This window comes from Pseudophryne corroboree, chromosome 6, assembly GCF_028390025.1.
Source record: "Pseudophryne corroboree isolate aPseCor3 chromosome 6, aPseCor3.hap2, whole genome shotgun sequence".
NCBI lineage: Eukaryota > Metazoa > Chordata > Amphibia > Anura > Myobatrachidae > Pseudophryne > Pseudophryne corroboree.
This window is the reverse complement of record NC_086449.1, coordinates 823,993,205-824,012,924: the sequence shown is the minus strand read 5'-3', so window position 1 is coordinate 824,012,924 and position 19,720 is coordinate 823,993,205. Positions and strand designations below refer to the sequence as shown.

General features: G+C 45.0%; 1 protein-coding gene across 3 annotated transcripts in view; it reads left to right on the top strand.

Annotated features, from left to right (window-relative positions):
* Positions 1-19,720, top strand: part of NINJ2 (ninjurin 2) — an 81,625-nt gene that overhangs the window by 22,627 nt on the left and 39,278 nt on the right. The window contains exon 1 of one of the 3 annotated variants that reach the window (XM_063929232.1): positions 11,642-11,789. The exons of the other annotated variants lie outside the window; for them this stretch is intronic. Coding sequence (XP_063785302.1) covers positions 11,679-11,789 — 111 coding nt within the window. The 5' untranslated portion in view covers positions 11,642-11,678. Of the gene's footprint in view, positions 1-11,641; positions 11,790-19,720 lie in introns of those variants that run through there. 3 annotated transcript variants of the gene reach the window in all.

The following is a 19,720-nucleotide window of genomic DNA, read 5'->3' as shown; positions in this document are numbered from 1 at the left end:
TGCTTAGTAAATCAGGTGGTTTCTATACCTGCAATAGGGGTAAATTGGGAAGGCATTTTTTTTACATCAAAAAAGTTGTTTTGCTGCATTTTCACTATAGGTTTTTCCAGCTGGGAAAACACTAAAACCTGATGGCTTTGCAAACTCAGTAGTTACCTCGTGTTTTCCAGAGGGGAATATATATATGTATTCCTGGCGGACGGGATATCGGCTGTAAGGATCCTGACAGCGCCATCCCATCTGCCAGAATGCCGGCAGTGGGGTGAACACTAGGAGTCCCCTTGCGGGCTCAATGCGCTCACCATGCTGCGGGCTCGGTGACCCGCTGCTCTTGCCACAGGATCTATTCCCACTCTATGGGTGTCGTGAACACCCATGAGTGAGAATAGCCCCTGTGAGCCGGCAATTCAGCTGTCGGCATTGTCGGCTGCCGGGATTCTGGCGTCAGCATCCTGACTGCCAGAATCCTGACAGCCGGCAAATTGATTGCCTCCCTTTCCAGAGCTGAGAGACCATACTCACCTATATGTGTCTATTCATGAAGCAGTGAAAAGTGTGGAGACATGAGCCAGTGGAGAAGTCGCCCATGGCAACCAATCAGCTGCTCTGTATTATTTTCTAGTATGCAAATTCCGAATGATACTTCAGTGCTGATTGGTTGTCATGGGCAACTTCTCCACTAGCTCACTTCTCCACACTTTACACTGCTTCATGAATAGACCCCATAGACAAAACTGTCTTTCGCAATTACCAGCCAGAATTAGCGTTCACAGGGCGCAGATATGACGGGTACGATGATGGGGCACAGTGGGAATAATAGGAGAGCATGCCACATGGAGGATTTACCAAGAAGAGATGGTTAAGTGGTGGGGAGTGGGGTGGGGCCCTTGCTTAGACCCCTAAAACCGTGTCTTCAGATCTGCGATTCTGCCCTCACCTCACGAGAGGAACAGCCCCGATTGGCTGAAGAATAGCAAATCCTTCTCTATGTCTTTTTACTAAATATACTTTGCAGATGTACCTCAGTCAGTGCCCAGGCCTCACGTAACATTATGAAATCACTGCCCATTAGCACGGAGGCTGCACAATTACACAGGGAACGTTACTTGTGCTGAGATTCTTAATATGTCCCTGTGTAAACATACCGTACGTGTGTCAAATACCCCACGTGTATACTGCGACCTGAGAGACGTGACGCTTCCCCTAGCACTCAGACATCTCCTCCAGCTCCGAGCAATGGGATCTGCTAGAAATGTTTATCAATAATTCACGACAAGTAAAGATGCGTAAGATAAAGGGTAAGAGGATGCGATTACTTCTACTTTCACAACGTAACACGAGCATCATTCGCTGGTAGAGTTTCTAGGGGCCATTTATCAACGAGTTTTAGCTATTTAAAACTCTTTGCATGCGATACTGGCTGCTCCAGCCAATCAGCTCCCAGTTGTCAAGTGTTTGGGGAAAAAAAAAAATGACAGTTAGGAGCTGATTGCCTGGAGCAGCATTTATCATACGCAATGAGTTTTTAATAGCTAAAACTCGTTGATAAATGGGCCCCCTAGGGTCTACCTGTCCAGCAGCTGTTCTGACGATCGGTGGTCCGGCCTCAATGATCCCGCATGGTCCATCAGGGGCTGATGAAGAATCTCAATGATATGCGATTTCTACACAGCTATGGGCAATGCAGAGTCATGCCTGACAATCTTTACTTGTAGCATTTATATGAGTATCGTTAATGAAGGTCGTTGTGCTTGAGTAATTGCAGACGCTCCTCGGAGGGTCCAAACCGCCATGTCAGGAGTGCGCTGCGTACCTGGCCTCTCCCATGCAGGCGTTACATTCTTGCTGAGATACAAGCTTCTATATTTAATATCTCCAGGACCCGTCATATTTAGCACAGCCTGAGGACGGACACATAACAGAAGTACAAAGCGATTCCCCATAGTCCCCGCTGCTTCCCGGTAATGCCGCACGGAGCACTCGTAGTAACCCTGACAGCTATGGTTGGACCTAAACCCTTTGCTGCCTGCTCTGTAAATGAATTGTGCAAATCAAAGTAACAGTTAGCTATAGAGCGTCATAGGGTTTGTCGTCCTCTCTGCTGACATATCTCCCATTATCATGGTGGCTTCAGCATGGCGACTACCTCAGCGCAGATCTCCCACTGTCCCGCTTTACAGGGACTATCCCTGGTGGAGCTTAGCAGAGCAGCGGTGAATAGACTCTGTGCGCACGGCATCTATTCGCAGGAGAGTGGGACTGGGGGTAAGGCCAGGGTAGATGCTAGGTCCAAGTGGTCTAAAGGACCTATTACTTCAAGGGGAGGAGCCACAACACAAGGAGGAGGAGCTAGTCCGGCGGGATAGTTCCTCTACTATCCACGTCACCAACTATTACATTTAGTAACCCGGTGATGAACGAAGCGTGGCGAGCGAAGCGAGCCCGCGAGGGTACTTTTCGGGTACCCTGTACGGCCGCAGCTCCTCACCCTGGTGACGTGTCTCCTCCCCTAGTGATGTCAGAAGGTCCCTTCTTTCTGGGTGCTCGGAACCCCCCCTGGGTGCGCCACTGAACGCAAAGAAATAAGGTGCAAGAAGGAGTTGTCCTTGGGACCTCCCACCCACCCTTATGTTGTACATATTAAACAGGAAATGCACAGTTTAACAAATAAATAATTTCAGCGACAGGGACCGTCACTTGTGGCTAAAACGATTGGTTTGTTTGGGGCCCCACAACATTTTTTTTAGAAGGACTTCCTCTGTTAAGTAATTACTCTGAGGATGTTGATGATGAGGTGTTAATTACATTATAATCTTGTACAATAAATGTCATGTCTTCGCCGCAAATTACGTAACATGGAGGAGGTGCCTAGATGGCTAACGTTCTTACCTCTACTAAATTTGGCCTCACAAATGGAGCAGATGCTTTCATAAACATTGTCAGGATTGGTGTTATTATTATTATTATTATTATTATTATTATTATCCTTTATTTATATGGCGCCACAAGGGTTCCGCAGCGCCCAATTACAGAGTACATGAATAATCAAACAGGAAAACAGCAACTTACAGTTGATGACAATATAGGACAAGTACAGGGTAAATACACATAGTTACATCAGCAGATGACACTGGAATAAGTATCAGGTGGCAGAAGACTGATGGATGTGGTGCAGCTGAAGATTATTAAAGTAAGAAAAAGAATAAGCACATGAGGGAAGAGGGCCCTGCTCGTGAGAGCTTACATTCTAAAGGGGAGGGTTTGACAGGCAGGGGTGACACAGACGGGGTACAGTGGCAAACGCAGGATTTGCATGGGGGGGGGGGGGGGGTCCGGAACTGGGTGGAGCCAAGCACGGGGGTGGGGACTGAGGTGACCCAGTATATGCTAGGTCCGTAAACTAGTGTGTCTGTGTATATATATATTTACACACATATATATATACCGTATATATACACCTATATATATATATATTTATTTTTATATATATATATATATATATATACACATACATAAACACATATACATATACACATAGCATATTGAACATGCATGCATATATATATACATATATATATATGTATATATAAACATACATACAGTACACGTATATACGCATGTATATATATCATATGTGTGTGTGTGTGTGTGTGTGTGTGTGTGTGTGTGTGTGTGTGTGTGTGTGTTTATATGTATGTATATACATGTGTGTGTATATATGTATGCACATGGATATATATGTACCATAATTAAAATACAGTAAACTTTTATTAAGCACATACAAGTGCCACCAGGAAGACAGCAGGCTGCAGAGGACGCTAGACAGCCATTAATAATACTCATGCAGCAAAAAATAAAAATAATAAAAAAATAATCATTTTTTTTCTTTTTTTTGGGTGGAGGGGGGGGGGTTTCTGAGTGCTCGGAACCCCCCCCCCCGAGTGCACCACTGGAGTAAAACATGATTCTTACAAAGAAAAAAAGCAACAACTAACTGTTAAATAGCGCCCCACAATTCTGTTTGAGTGTATACCCAGATAGTGTCAATAATGATTATAAAATTATCCTGGAAGACTGCGCATCCGTAAACACTATGTGTGGTAGTGATAAATTAAGAACAAGAAAAGAAGAAAAAATGGAAAGCGCTGAATTACAGGAAATATAATATACGATGAGAGCCAACAATTATAAATTAATACAAATTTATTAATATCAGAAATAAAATATAAAAATAAAAACTGCATGTAAAACCTAAAGAGAATGAATTAGAAAACACCTCTGTATACTCCGTATCTAGAGATCAGATGAGCATAAGTTCATATTAATGATGAATGAAGAAGATGTCCATAGTTAATATAACACCGATGAATGGCCGGCAAATGAATGCAGTCCCGGAGTGTAGCTGGCTGGGTAAATGAACATATAACAGCTGGCAATTATGTGAGGGACTGTGATCCCAGAGTGTTAATTATTTCAAACCACCTGGTTCAAAATGACTGTTTTACCTCTCCTGTGGGCTGGCGATGGGCCGAGCGTCCTCGGCCTGATGTCCTGCAGTGCCCACTTGCGCTATGCAGCGTGATGGAGATGCAGATGATGACCCGGGTATAATAGATGTTGCCAGCGTTGTGTTGTAAAGCCGCAGCCAGCAAAAGTGGGAAGCTTGGAAGCACTCGTACCGGAGCAATGCAGATGGTATATTGGTGAATTCTTACACCGGTCCGTAATACAGAACCCAGTGACTATTGCAGATAACAATGCATGTGCGCTTGTACAGTATATGGGCTATTAATAAACACAGAAAAAGCAATTCTTTGCTCTCTGCGCCTCTGATGACATAACGTCTATTTATGTAGCAGCTGGCTGAGTTGGGTGATTTGGCAACGGTCCCATCGTGCTCCCATTCAAGTGCGTTACTAATCTCTTGGCATGTGTATTGTGCCCAGGGTTCACTTGTGCTTAGGATACTATGAAGCTGGAAAATAGGAGAAATTTGTCAAAATTGTATCAGTCCAATGTATCAATGTGGATTAGGCACAATTGTCCCAAAAATGATCACTATCGGATCTGATTAGGCAGAACGGAAAACGAGGGCACCCAACGGCTGGGCGCTATCAGACTGAAATACAGTACAGGCAGAGAGGCGGGCGAATCAGTGGCTAAGGGCAACACAGTTCTTATTGGTCATACATAAGGCCAGACGGGCTCCTATCAGCAGGACTGGTGACCAGTTTGACGCCTCCTGTTAGCATTAGCGAGGATCTGATTGCTGCGTGAGCGCTGGTCGCGATTTCCGATGGTTTCAGGCAGTGCTTAAAGTGTCCCTAGAGAGGTGGTGGAACTCACCTTATGTAGAGCCCATAGTAGTGGTGCCCCTTATGTAGAGCCCATAGTAGTGGTGCCCCTTATATAGAGCCCATAGTAGTGGTGCCCCTTATGTAGAGCCCATAGTAGTGGTGCCCCTTATATAGAGCTCATAGTAATGGTGCCCCTTATGTAGAGCCCATAGTAGTGGTGCCCCTTATATAGAGCCCATAGTAGTGGTGCCCCTTATATAGAGTCCATAGTAGTGGTGCTCCTTATATAGAGCTCATAGTAATAGTGCCCCTTATGTAGAGCCCATAGTAGTGGTGCCCCTTATATAGAGCCCATAGTAGTGGTGCCCCTTATATAGAGCTCATAGTAGTGGTGCCCCTTATGTAGAGCCCATAGTAGTGGTGCCCCTTATATAGAGCCCATAGTAGTGGTGCCCCTTATGTAGAGCCCATAGTAGTGGTGCCCCTTATATAGAGCCCATAGTAGTGGTGCCCCTTATATAGAGTCCATAGTAGTGGTGCTCCTTATATAGAGCTCATAGTAATAGTGCCCCTTATGTAGAGCCCATAGTAGTGGTGCCCCTTATATAGAGCCCATAGTAATGGTGCCCCTTATATAGAGCCCATAGTAGTGGTGCTCCTTATATAGAGCTCATAGTAATAGTGCCCCTTATGTAGAGCCCATAGTAGTGGTGCCCCTTATATAGAGTCCATAGTAGTGGTGCTCCTTATATAGAGCTCATAGTAATAGTGCCCCTTATGTAGAGCCCATAGTAGTGGTGCCCCTTATATAGAGCCCATAGTAGTGGTGCTCCTTATATAGAGCTCATAGTAGTGGTGCCCCTTATGTAGAGCCCATAGTAGTGGTGCCCCTTATATAGAGCCCATAGTAGTGGTGCCCCTTATATAGAGCTCATAGTAGTGGTGCCCCTTATGTAGAGCCCATAGTAGTGGTGCCCCTTATATAGAGCCCATAGTAGTGGTGCCCCTTATGTAGAGCCCATAGTAGTGGTGCCCCTTATATAGAGCCCATAGTAGTGGTGCCCCTTATATAGAGTCCATAGTAGTGGTGCTCCTTATATAGAGCTCATAGTAATAGTGCCCCTTATGTAGAGCCCATAGTAGTGGTGCCCCTTATATAGAGCCCATAGTAATGGTGCCCCTTATATAGAGCCCATAGTAGTGGTGCTCCTTATATAGAGCTCATAGTAATAGTGCCCCTTATGTAGAGCCCATAGTAGTGGTGCCCCTTATATAGAGTCCATAGTAGTGGTGCTCCTTATATAGAGCTCATAGTAATAGTGCCCCTTATGTAGAGCCCATAGTAGTGGTGCCCCTTATATAGAGCCCATAGTAGTGGTGCTCCTTATATAGAGCTCATAGTAGTGGTGCCCCTTATATAGAGCCCATAGTAGTGGTGCCCCTTATGTAGAGCCCATAGTAGTGGTGCCCCTTATATAGAGCCCATAGTAGTGGTGCCCCTTATGTAGAGCCCATAGTAGTGGTGCCCCTTATATAGAGCTCATAGTAATGGTGCCCCTTATGTAGAGCCCATAGTAGTGGTGCCCCTTATATAGAGCCCATAGTAGTGGTGCCCCTTATATAGAGTCCATAGTAGTGGTGCTCCTTATATAGAGCTCATAGTAATAGTGCCCCTTATGTAGAGCCCATAGTAGTGGTGCCCCTTATATAGAGCCCATAGTAGTGGTGCTCCTTATATAGAGCTCATAGTAATGGTGCCCCTTATGTAGAGCCCATAGTAGTGGTGCCCCTTATATAGAGCCCATAGTAGTGGTGCCCCTTATATAGAGTCCATAGTAGTGGTGCTCCTTATATAGAGCTCATAGTAATAGTGCCCCTTATGTAGAGCCCATAGTAGTGGTGCCCCTTATATAGAGCCCATAGTAGTGGTGCTCCTTATATAGAGCTCATAGTAGTGGTGCCCCTTATATAGAGCCCATAGTAGTGGTGCCCCTTATATAGAGCCTATAGTAATGGTGCCCCTTATGTAGAGCCCATAGTAGTGGTGCCCCTTATATAGAGCCCATAGTAGTGGTGCCCCTTATATAGAGCCTATAGTAATGGTGCCCCTTATGTAGAGCCCATAGTAGTGGTGCTCCTTATATAGAGCTCATAGTAATAGTGCCCCTTATGTAGAGCCCATAGTAGTGGTGCCCCTTATATAGAGCCCATAGTAGTGGTGCTCCTTATATAGAGCTCATAGTAGTGGTGCCCCTTATATAGAGCCCATACTAGTGGTGCCCCTTATATAGAGCCCATAGTAGTGGTGCTCCTTATATAGAGCTCATAGTAATGGTGCCCCTTATGTAGAGCCCATAGTAGTGGTGCCCCTTATATAGAGCCCATAGTAGTGGTGCCCCTTATATAGAGCCCATAGTAGTGGTGCCCCTTATATAGAGCCCATAGTAGTGGGGCTCCTTATATAGAGCTCATAGTAATGGTGCTCCTTATATAGAGCTCATAGTAATGGTACCCCTTATGTAGAGCCCATAGTAGTGGTGCCCCTTATGTAGAGCCCATAGTAGTGGTGTCCCTTATGTAGAGCCCATACTAGTGGTGCCCCTTATATAGAGCCCATAGTAGTGGTGCTCCTTATATAGAGCTCATAGTAATGGTGCCCCTTATGTAGAGCCCATAGTAGTGGTGCCCCTTATGTAGAGCCCATAGTAGTGGTGCTCCTTATATAGAGCCCATAGTAGTGGTGCCCCTTATATAGAGCCCATAGTAGTGGTGCTCCTTATATAGAGCCCATAGTAGTGGTGCCCCTTATGTAGAGCACATAGTAATGGTGCCCCTTATGTAGAGCCCATAGTAGTGGTGCCCCTTATATAGAGCCCATAGTAGTGGTGCCCCTTATATAGAGCCTATAGTAGTGGTGCCCTTATATAGAGCTCATAGTAGTGGTGCTCCTTATATAGAGCCCATAGTAGTGTTGCCCCTTATGTAGAGCCCATAGTAGTGGTGCCCCTTATGTAGAGCCCATAGTAATGGTGCCCCTTATATAGAGCCCATAGTAATGGTGCCCCTTATGTAGAGCCCATAGTAATGGTGCCCCTTATGTAGAGCCCATAGTAGTGGTGCCCCTTATGTAAAACCTATAGTAGTGGTGCCCCTTATATAGAGCCTATAGTAGTGGTGCCCCTTATACTATGCCCACAGTAGTAGTGCCCCTTATGCAATTCCCCCAGTAGTAATGTCCCTTATGTCCCCAGGAGTAATGCCCCTTATGAAGTGCCCCCTGTACAATGCCCTCATTAGTAGTGCCCCCAGTAGTAATTCCCCTAGTGCTGATGCCCCTGTGTAGTATTGCCCCCCAGTAGTAATGCCCCTGAAGTATTCTCCCGTATAGTAGTGCCCCCAGTAGTAATGCCCTGTACTTATGCCCCCATGTAGTTTAGCCCCCATGTAGTAATGCCCCCAGTAATTATGCCCCCATGTAGTAATGCCCCAGTAATTATGCCCCCAGTAGTTTAGCCCCCATGTAGTAATGCCCCCAGTAGTTTAGCCCCCATGTAGTAATGCCCCCTGTAATTAAGCCCCCAGTAGTTTAGCCCCAATGTAGTAATGCCCCCAGTGATTATGCCCCCAGTAGTTTAGCCCCCATGTAGTAATGCCCCCAGTAATTATGCCCTCAGTAGTTTAGCCCCCATGTAGTAATGCCCCCAGTAATTATGCCCCCATGTAGTTTAGCCCCATGTAGTAATGCCCCCAGTAATTATGCCCCTAGTAGTTTAGCCCCCATGTAGTAATGCCCCCAGTAACTATGCCCCCAGTAGTTTAGCCCCCATGTAGTAATGCCCCCAGTAAGTATGCCCCCAGTACTTTAGCACCCATGTAGTAATGCCCCCAGTAACTATGCCCCCAGTAGTTTAGCCCCCATGTGGTAATGCCCCCAGTAATTATGCCCCCAGTAGTTTAGCCCCCATGTAGTAAAACCCCCAGTAACTATGCCCCCAGTAGTTTAGCCCCCATGTGGTAATGCCCCCAGTAGTTTAGCCCCCATGTAGTAAAGCCCCCAGTTACTATGCCCCCAGTAGTTTAGCCCCATGTGGTAATGCCCCCAGTAATTATGCCCCCAGTAGTTTAGCCCCCATGTAGTAAAGCCCCCAGTAACTATGCCCCCAGTAGTTATGCCTCCATGTGGTAATGCCCCCAGTAATTATGCCCCCAGTAGTTTAGCCCCCATGTAGTAAAGCTCCCAGTAACTATGCCACCAGTAGTTTAGCCCCCATGTGGTAATGCCCCCAGTAATTATGCCGCCAGTAGTTTAGCCCCCATGTAGTAAAGCTCCCAGTAACTATGCCCCCAGTAGTTATGCCCCCATGTGGTAATGCCCCCAGTAATTATGCCCCCAGTAGTTTAGCCCCCATGTAGTAAAGCCCCCAGTAACTATGCCCCCAGTAGTTTAGCCCCCATGTGGTAATGCCCCCAGTAATTATGCCCCCAGTAGTTTAGCCCCCATGTAGTAAAGCCCCCAGTAACTATGCCACCAGTAGTTTAGCCCCCATGTGGTAATGCCCCCAGTAATTATGCCCCCAGTAGTTTAGCCCCCATGTAGTAAAGCCCCCAGTAACTATGCCCCCAGTAGTTATGCCCCCATGTGGTAATGCCCCCAGTAATTATGCCCCCAGTAGTTTAGCCCCCATGTAGTAAAGCCCCCAGTAACTATGCCACCAGTAGTTTAGCCCCCATGTGGTAATGCCCCCAGTAATTATGCCCCCAGTAGTTTAGCCCCCATGTAGTAAAGCCCCCAGTAACTATGCCCCCAGTAGTTATGCCCCCATGTGGTAATGCCCCCAGTAATTATGCCCCCAGTAGTTTAGCCCCTATGTAGTAAAGCCCCCAGTAACTATGCCCCCAGTAGTTTAGCCCCCATGTGGTAATGCCCCCAGTAATTATGCCCCCAGTAGTTTAGCCCCCATGTAGTAATGCCCCCAGTAACTATGCCCCCAGTAGTTAGCCCACATGTAGTAATGCCCCCAGTAACTATGCCCCCAGTAGTTTAGCCCCCATGTGGTAATGCCCCAGTAATTATGCCCCCAGTAGTTATGCCCCCATGTGGTAATGCCCCAGTAATTATGCCCCAGTAGTTAGCCCCCATGTAGTAAAGCCCCCAGTAACTATGCCCCCAGTAGTTTAGCCCCCATGTGGTAATGCCCCCAGTAATTATGCCCCCACTAGTTTAGCCCCATGTAGTAATGCCCCCAGTAACTATGCCCCCAGTAGTTAGCCCACATGTAGTAATGCCCCCAGAAACTATGCCCCCAGTAGTTTAGCCCCATGTGGTAATGCCCCAGTAATTATGCCCCCAGTAGTTATGCCCCTATGTGGTAATGCCCCAGTAATTATGCCCCCAGTAGTTTAGCCCCCATGTAGTAATGCCCCCAGTAACTATGCCCCCAGTAGTTAGCCCACATGTAGTAATGCCCCCAGTAACTATGCCCCCAGTAGTTTAGCCCCCATGTAGTAATGCCCCAGTAATTATGCCCCCAGTAGTTTAGCCCCCATGTGGTAATGCCCCCAGTAATTATGCCCCCAGTAGTTTAGCCCCCATGTGGTAATGCCCCCAGTAATTATGCCCCCAGTAGTTAGCCCCCATGTGGTAATGCCCCCAGTAATTATGCCCCCAGTAGTTTAGCCCCCATGTGGTAATGCCCCCAGTAATTATGCCCCCAGTAGTTAGCCCCTAGTAGAAGCGCTGTTAACACATAAAAAAACAAACACAATACTCAGACGTCATGGCATCTCTCCCGTAGCGCACAATGCCAGGGCAGGAAGCCGGCGCACAAGACTGAGCTCCTGCCTCCGGCTGCCGCTGTGGAGAGGGAGCTGGGCGCTCGCTGGTAACACAATCTCAGCGGGCGCCTGGCATCTCCCTGCGGCTCCCGGCTCACATTCTGGGTTAGGTGAGCCAGAGGAGGCGAAACTGGTTCCGTCTCCAAATGGAACCAACGGAATGCAGTCCCACCCCGTTCAGGATCACTTTAACCCCTAACCCTGGTTTCAGGCACCAAGCTGAGGCTTACTCAGGCTAGCCATCTTGGAGAGAGATAAAGCGGAGAAGTTGCTTATAGCAACCAATAGGCCTGTAAACTGACAGTTAGGAGCTGATTGGCTGGTACTTTATCTCCTTCCACTATCTCTCTCTCCATGGCTTAGTACATCTGCCACTTTATCTCTCTCTCCAAGCTTTGATAAATCTCCCCCATAGCCCGGTGAGATAAGGTGCACTTATCTAGCGCTTGCAGAGTTAAATATCTGAGCGTCTCGCAGACAATGAGGAATCTGTGTTGCGCTCCCGGCTCCGTGGACAGAGTCCCACTCCAGCTGGATGAATAGTACATGTGTGTGCAGCTGCACTCCACCCACAGGACCTCTCACAGCCACAGCAGCAGCACTCATCCACACAGGCAGAGGGACATGGGTACCGAGGGTGAGCGGATCAGCATGGAGGTAGGTGCAGCTGGCGGAGGGGGGAGGTGGTCGCCCCCTTCCACCCCTGGCAGGGTATTACGGGCCATGGCGTAGACTGGCCCAGCATGCCACATCAGTCTCACACCTTCATCATGAAGTTGTATTCAGGGGGGATATGAATCAGACCTTCTATAGAACACAGGAGGAGGTGTTGTCCATAGTAACCAATCAGCTTTTAGCTATCACTTCTATAAAGTACTTGGTAAATGTTAGCTAGCAGCTGATTGGTTGGTATCGGCAACTTCTCCACTTGGCCTTCTTAGAAGGTTTGATACATCCCCACTGTATCCTGTACGCGGGAAGCAGGTGGGAATGGGTTAATGTGCAGAATTAAAGCCATATGGGCATTTTCTAAGTGCGGAATGGCAAGCGTCCAATAGCTGCATTATAAGGACGTGAGAATAATGCACTCGTTACTGTACATTATATGGGTATTAGTCAGGGGGATGTCATTCATCATATAACGACACATGGTGGCGGAAATCCAAGGTGGTTTGGAATATTACCGATAGGATGTGTGTTATTCCTTATAATATACAGCAAGGTGTGTTATTCCTTATAATATACAGCAAGGTGTGTTATTCCTTATAATATACAGTACAGTGTGTTATTCCTTATAATATACAGCAAGGTGTGTTATTCCTTATAATATACAGCAAGGTGTGTTATTCCTTATAATATTCAGTACAGTGTGTTATTCCTTATAATATACAGCAAGGTGTGTTATTCCTTATAATATACAGCAAGGTGTGTTATTCCTTATAATATACAGCAAGGTGTGTTATTCCTTATAATATACAGCAAGGTGTGTTATTCCTTATAATATAGGATGTCTTTTATTCCTTATGATATAGGGTGATTTTTTATGACATTCCTTATACTATAGTATGTGTTATTTCTTGTAATACAGGGTCATTTTTTTATTCCTTATAATATGGGATGTGTGTAATTCAATATAATATAGGGTGTGTTATTCCTTATAATAGAGGGTATGTATAATTCCTTATAATATAGGGTATGTGTAATTCCTTATAATATAGGTCGTGTTATTCCTTATAATGTAGTGTGTTATTCCTTATACTATAGGATGTGTGTAATTCCTTATAATATAGGGTGTGTTATTCCTTATAATATAGGGTGTGTTATTCCTTATAATATAGGGTATGTGTTATTCCTTATAATATAGGGTGTGTTATTCCTTATAATATAGGGTGTGTTGTTCCTTATAATATAGGGTGTGTTATTCCTTATAATAGAGGGTATGTATAATTCCTTATAATATAGGGTATGTGTAATTCCTTATAATATAGGTCGTGTTATTCCTTATAATATAGGGTGTGTTATTCCTTATAATATAGGGTATGTGTAATTCCTTATAATATAGGGTGTGTTATTTCTTATAATATAGGGTGTGTTATTCCTTATAATATAGGGTGTGTTATTCCTTATAATATAGGGTATGTGTAATTCCTTTTAATGTAGGGTGTGTTAGGGTGGTCTTCTGTATGCCGAATGTCGGGATACCGGCGCACAGTATACCGGCGCCGGAATCCCGACACCCGGCATACCGACAACTATTCTCCCTCGTGGGGGTCCACGACCCCCCTGGAGGGAGAATAAAATAGTGTGGCGCGCTTAGCGCGCCACCGTGCCCGCAAGGGGCTCCTTTGCGCTCGCCACGCTGTCGGTATGCAGGAGGTCGGGCTCCCGGCGCCGGTATGCTGGTCGCCGGGAGCCCGAGCGCCGGCATACCGTATGACACCCGGTGTGTTATTCCTTATAATATAGGGTGTGTTATTCCTTATAATATAGGGTATGTGTTATTCCTTATAATATAGGGTGTGTTATTCATTAAAATATAGGGTGTGTTATTCCTTATAATACAGGGTGTTTGTTATTCCTTATCCTATAGGATATGTTTTTCCTTTAAGTTAAATCATATATACTGTATATACATTCAAATGGGATTATCAGCGCCATTTCCCTGCATTGGTTATATAAGGCACAGTGATCCCTAGGGCTACACGCATTATCAAATAAGGTTTCTCGTGAGAATAACAATACTACATGAACAAGCCCTGAATAGTCATCAGCTAGTAGATCTTACTGAGCAACAGCTGAGAAAGAAAGAAAGAAAGAAAGAAAGAAAGAAAGAAAGAAAGAAAGAAAGAAAGAAAGAAAGAAAGAAAGAAAGAAAGATCAAACTGAATAGCATCAAGAGAAACCCTTTATATATAATGTAAGAAATGCTGTTGCCATCTACAGTACATAAGACTTAAAAAAATTATGAAAACTAGGTATGTTTCTTGGGCCTATTTTGGGAGAGGGGCCTGGATCGGCAGCTCATCCATAGCCAGCCCGATATGTAAGAATATTGCTTCAGTGCTTCCAAAACAATAAAAAGGTAACATGAAGTAATAACATTAATGAAGGCAGCAAACAGTATTTATCTATACGCACATAACGATGCTTAGTCCCATACATATATTTTATTATTGAAATTATGAGGCGGGCCTGGTATGTATTTTCCTAATTTGCTGGCACCTCCTCACTTTCCTCTCTCCCTTCCCTGGCATTTCCGTCCTGTCCTGCATGTCAGCGCAGACATATTCCTAACCAGCAGCAGATGTCGTGTGCGCAGATCAGTTCAATCGTCAGGATAATGATTCCATAGGATTCCCGTGACCTCAGGTCACCTCTGCTGCCAAAATCAGAGGATTCCTGGGAAGAACAGCCTTCTCTGTATCACAAACATGGACCCCAGCAGCCGCATCTCTGCTTTCAGCTGGGAATAGTCATTATTATTTTTAAATGATACATTTTGTGTATTTTACGTTCATTCAGTATACAGTATGTAACGCTGCAATATAAATGGAAAATGCAGCTATTGCCAGGCCGAAAAAAAAAAGTTGTTTCTTATGAAAAAAGAGACTAGGAATAATGTATGTAGTTGTAGCCAAGGGCAAAGTAGTATACATAGACTAGATCATGTTGCCGTGTAGTGTCCTATGTCACTCTGTATAGGGTGTAATAGATGTATTATGGTCACGGCCAGTGGTCAGGTCATATTGGGGTGTAGTGTCCTATGTCTGTAGAGGGTGTAATAGATGTATTATGATCATGGTCAGTGGTCAGGTCATGTTGGGGGTGTAGTGTCCTATGTCTGTATAGGGTGTAATAGATGTATTATGGTCACGGTCAGTGGTCACGTCATGTTGGGGGTGTAGTGTTCTATGTCTGTACAGGGTGTAATAGATGTATTATGGTCTGGTCAGGTCATGTTGGGGTGTAGTGTCCTATGTCTGTACAGGGTGTAATAGATGTATTATGGTCATGGCCAGCGGTCAGGTCATGTTGGGGTGTAGTGTCCTATGTCTGTATAGGGTATAATAGATGTATTATGATCATGGCCAGTGGTCAGGTCATGTTGGGGGTGTAGTGTCCTATGTCTGTATAGGGTGTAATAGATGTATTATGGTCATGGTCAGTGGTCATGTCAAGTTGGGGGTGTAGTGTCCTATGTCTGTATAGGGTGTAATAGATGTATTATGGTCATGGTCAGTGGTCACGTCATGTTGGGGTGTAGTGTCCTATGTCTGTACAGGGTGTAATAGATGTATTATAGTCTGGTCAGGTTATGTTGGGGTGTAATGTCCTATGTCTGTATAGGGTGTAATAAATGTATTACGGTCATGGTCAGTGGTCAGGTCATGTTGGGGGTGTAGTGTCCTATGTCTGTATAGGGTGTAATAGATGTATTATGGTCACGGCCAGTGGCCAGGTCATGTTGGGGTGTAGTGTCCTGTGTCTGTATAGAGTGTAATAGATGTATTATGGTCATGGTCAGTGGTCAGGTCAAGTTGGGGGTGTAGTGTCCTATGTCTGTATAGGGTGTAATAGATGTATTATGGTCATGGTCAGTGGTCAGGTCATGTTGGGGTGTAAGTGTCCTATGTTTGTACAGGGTGTAATAGATGTATTATGGTCTGGTCAGGTCATGTTGGGGTGTAGTGTCCTATGTCTGTACAGGGTGTAATAGATGTATTATGGTCAGGGCCAGTGGTCAGGTCATGTTGGGGTGTAGTGTCCTATGTCTGTATAGAGTGTAATAGATGTAATATGGTCATGTCCAGCGGTCAGTCATGTTGGGGGTGTAGTGTCCTGTCTGTATAGGGTGTAATAGATGTATTATGGTCATGGTCAGTGGTCGGGTCGTGTTGGAGTGTAGTATCCTATGTCTGTACAGGGTGTAATAGATGTATTATGGTCATGTCCAGTGGTCAGGTCATGTTGGTGGGTGTAGCGTCCTATATCTGTATAGAGTGTAATAGATGTATTATGGTCATGGCCAGCGGTCAGGCTATGTTGGGGGTGTAGTGTCCTATGTCTGTATAGGGTGTAATAGATGTATTATGGTCATGGTCAGTGGTCAGGTCATGTTGGGGTGTAAGTGTCCTATGTTTGTACAGGGTGTAATAGATGTATTATGGTCTGGTCAGGTCATGTTGGGGTGTAGTGTCCTATGTCTGTACAGGGTGTAATAGATGTATTATGGTCAGGGCCAGTGGTCAGGTCATGTTGGGGTGTAGTGTCCTATGTCTGTATAGAGTGTAATAGATGTAATATGGTCATGTCCAGCGGTCAGTCATGTTGGGGGTGTAGTGTCCTGTCTGTATAGGGTGTAATAGATGTATTATGGTCATGGTCAGTGGTCGGGTCGTGTTGGGGTGTAGTGTCCTATGTCTGTACAGGGTGTAATAGATGTATTATGGTCATGTCCAGTGGTCAGGTCATGTTGGTGGGTGTAGCGTCCTATATCTGTATAGAGTGTAATAGATGTATTATGGTCATGGCCAGCGGTCAGGCTATGTTGGGGGTGTAGTGTCCTATGTCTGTATAGGGTGTAATAGATGTATTATGGGGTGGTCTTCAGTATGCCGAATGTCGGGATCCCGGCGCACAGTATACCGGCGCCGGAATCCCGACACTCGGCATACCGGCATATATTCTCCCTCGTTGGGGTCCACGACCCCCCTGCAGGGAGAATAAAATAGCGTGGCAAGCGCAACGAGCCCGCAAGGGGCTCCTTTGCGCTAGCCACTGTGTCTGTATGCCGGCAGTTGGGCTCCCGGCGCCAGTATGCTGGTCGCCAGGAGCCCGGCTGCCGGCATACCATACAACACCCGTATTATGATCATGGCCAGTGATCAGGTCAGGTTGGGGGTGTAGTGTCCTATGTCTGTATAGGGTGTAATAGATGTATTATGGTCACGGCCAGTGGTCAGGTCATGTTGGGGTGTAGTATCCTATGTCTGTATAGGGTGTAATAAATGTATTATGGTCATGGTCAGTGGTCAGGTCATGTTGGGGGTGTATTGTCCTATGTCTGTATAGGGTGTAATAGATGTATTATGATCATGGCCAGTGGCCAGGTCACGTTGGGGGTGTAGTGTCCTATGTCTGTATAGGGTGTAATAGATGTATTATGGTCACGGCCAGTGGCCAGGTCATGTTGGTGGTGTAGTCTCCTGTGTCTGTATAGGGTGTAATAGATGTATTATGGTCATGGTCAGTGGTCAGGGCATGTTGGGGGTGTAGTGTCCTATGTCTGTGTAAGGTGTAATAGATGTATTATGGTCACAGCCAGTGGTCAGGTCATGTTGGGGGTGTAGTGTCCTATGTCTGTATAGGGTGTAGTAGATGTATTATGGTCATGGTCAGTGGTCAGGTCATGTTGGGGGTGTAGTGTCCTATGTCTGTATATGGTGTAATAGATGTATTATGGTCATGGTCAGCGGTCAGGTCATGTTGGGGTGTAGTGTCCTATGTCTGTATAGGGTGTAATAGATGTATTATGGTCATGTCCAGTGGTCAGGTCATGTTGGGGGTGTAGTGTCCTATGTATGCATAGGGTGTAATAAATGTATTATGGTCATGGCCAGTGGTCAGGTCATGTTGGGGTGTAGTGTCCTATGTCTGTATAGGGTGTGATAAATGTATTATGGTCATGGTCAGCGGTCAGGTCATGTTGGGGGTGTAGTGTCCTATGTCTGTATAGGGTGTAATAGATGTATTATGGTCATGTCCAGTGGTCAGGTCATATTGGGGTGTAGTGTCCTATGTCTGTGTAAGGTGTAATAGATGTATTATGGTCACGGCCAGTGGTCAGGTCATGTTGAGGGTGTAGTGTCCTATGTCTGTATAGGGTGTAGTAGATGTATTATGGTCATGGCCAGTGGTCAGGTCATGTTGGGGTGTAGTGTCCTATGTCTGTATAGGGTGTAATAGATGTGTTATGGTCATGGCCAGTGGTCAGGTCATGTTGGGGTGTAGTGTCCTATGTCCGTATAGGGTGTAATAGATGTATTATGGTCATGGCCAGTGGTCAGGTCATGTTGGGGTGTAGTGTCCTATGTCTGTTTAGGGTGTGTCGAAGTCAAAAATATTACATAAAGAGAACATACAAACTACACACATATAAGTCGCTATACTTGCAAATACACGCAGCGAGCACAGCAATATATGGTAACACACACATTCACACAGACATGCCACAGAGATGGATTCAACACTTATTTTTATGCAGTACATAATTATAATAATATCAAGCGCCAGACATCATGATGATTTAGAATTGTATATGATGGAGTGGTGTCATGTATGTGTATTATTTGAACGAAACAAGATAGACCGGTCATGTTTACTATTAAAACAACCAGATTAATGTGTAGATTCATTTGATACTTGTTATTAAATTGTAGGACATTGCAACACGGAATTATGATTAAATGTATAAAAGCTAAAATCACTTTTATTAGAACAATAGATATTCCAAACAGGTAATGAACAGGAAACTCAGGCTAGCCCTTTGGACGTCTTCAAGGCTGAACCTGATTACCATATACAAAGGGACTGGTGACTCATCTTGAACCCCTCCCCCAGAAACTAGATAACACATTGATCACACACGAGGCCAGTTGCTTTTTGGTCCCAGAGGATGATGGACTTGCTGCCAGTTCAGTTCCTGTATACAGAGAGAGAGAGACATAAGATGCATTGGAGGGAATGGTAATTGTATCGCTGGCCTGTAACTGAAACTGTATGTAACTGTATGTAACTGTATGTTTTAACTGCTTACTGTGTGAGTGTAACCATGTAATTATAGGTATACTGTACATTGTAATATATATTGAATCCATATCCTTTTTAATAACAAATATATACATCAATGAGCTTTGGAACTCAGATAATGTGTGGGTGTATTGTTTTCTCTTATGGGATGCAGTGTTTAGCGACGTATAGCGCACATTCATGGGATATGGTAATAAGAGGTGCAGGCATTTACAATATTTATTAGAGCGGGCATTTTAAATATTTGTGAGAAATCAATTTGGCATTCTTAGATGGGGGCTTGTCCGGGATATCACGTTCTTAATGATGCACTGTACATTATAAACGCAACGCTGTGGTCGATCAGCTTGTGATGGACGCATCCTAAAACTGAGAAAATCATATCCGTGTGTATTGTTGTGTTATTAGTAAGACGCTGATATGAAATTCAAGGGACAATGCATTTCTCATAATATTTAAGATGCTAAAATTTATTTTTATTGTTGCAAAACAAGGTTCAAATAAGTCATATTGTGTTTGATTCAGATTGGATTGTTTATCTGTTTAAGTAGGTTTAAAAGTACATTTAAAAGTTGCTGCAGAGCCTTGATATAGTTTTTTTTTACTCAGGCCTAAAATAACTTATGGTGCTTGTATGATGTGTGATTTCTTTGTGACAAAGGAAGCCGCATGGTCTGTCCTCCATTTTGGACTAGCCACATGGTCTGTCCACCATTTTGTGTAATCCTCATGGATGTGGAAGGGGGAGGAGCAGCGGACATTTTGGGAGGGTCATTTTC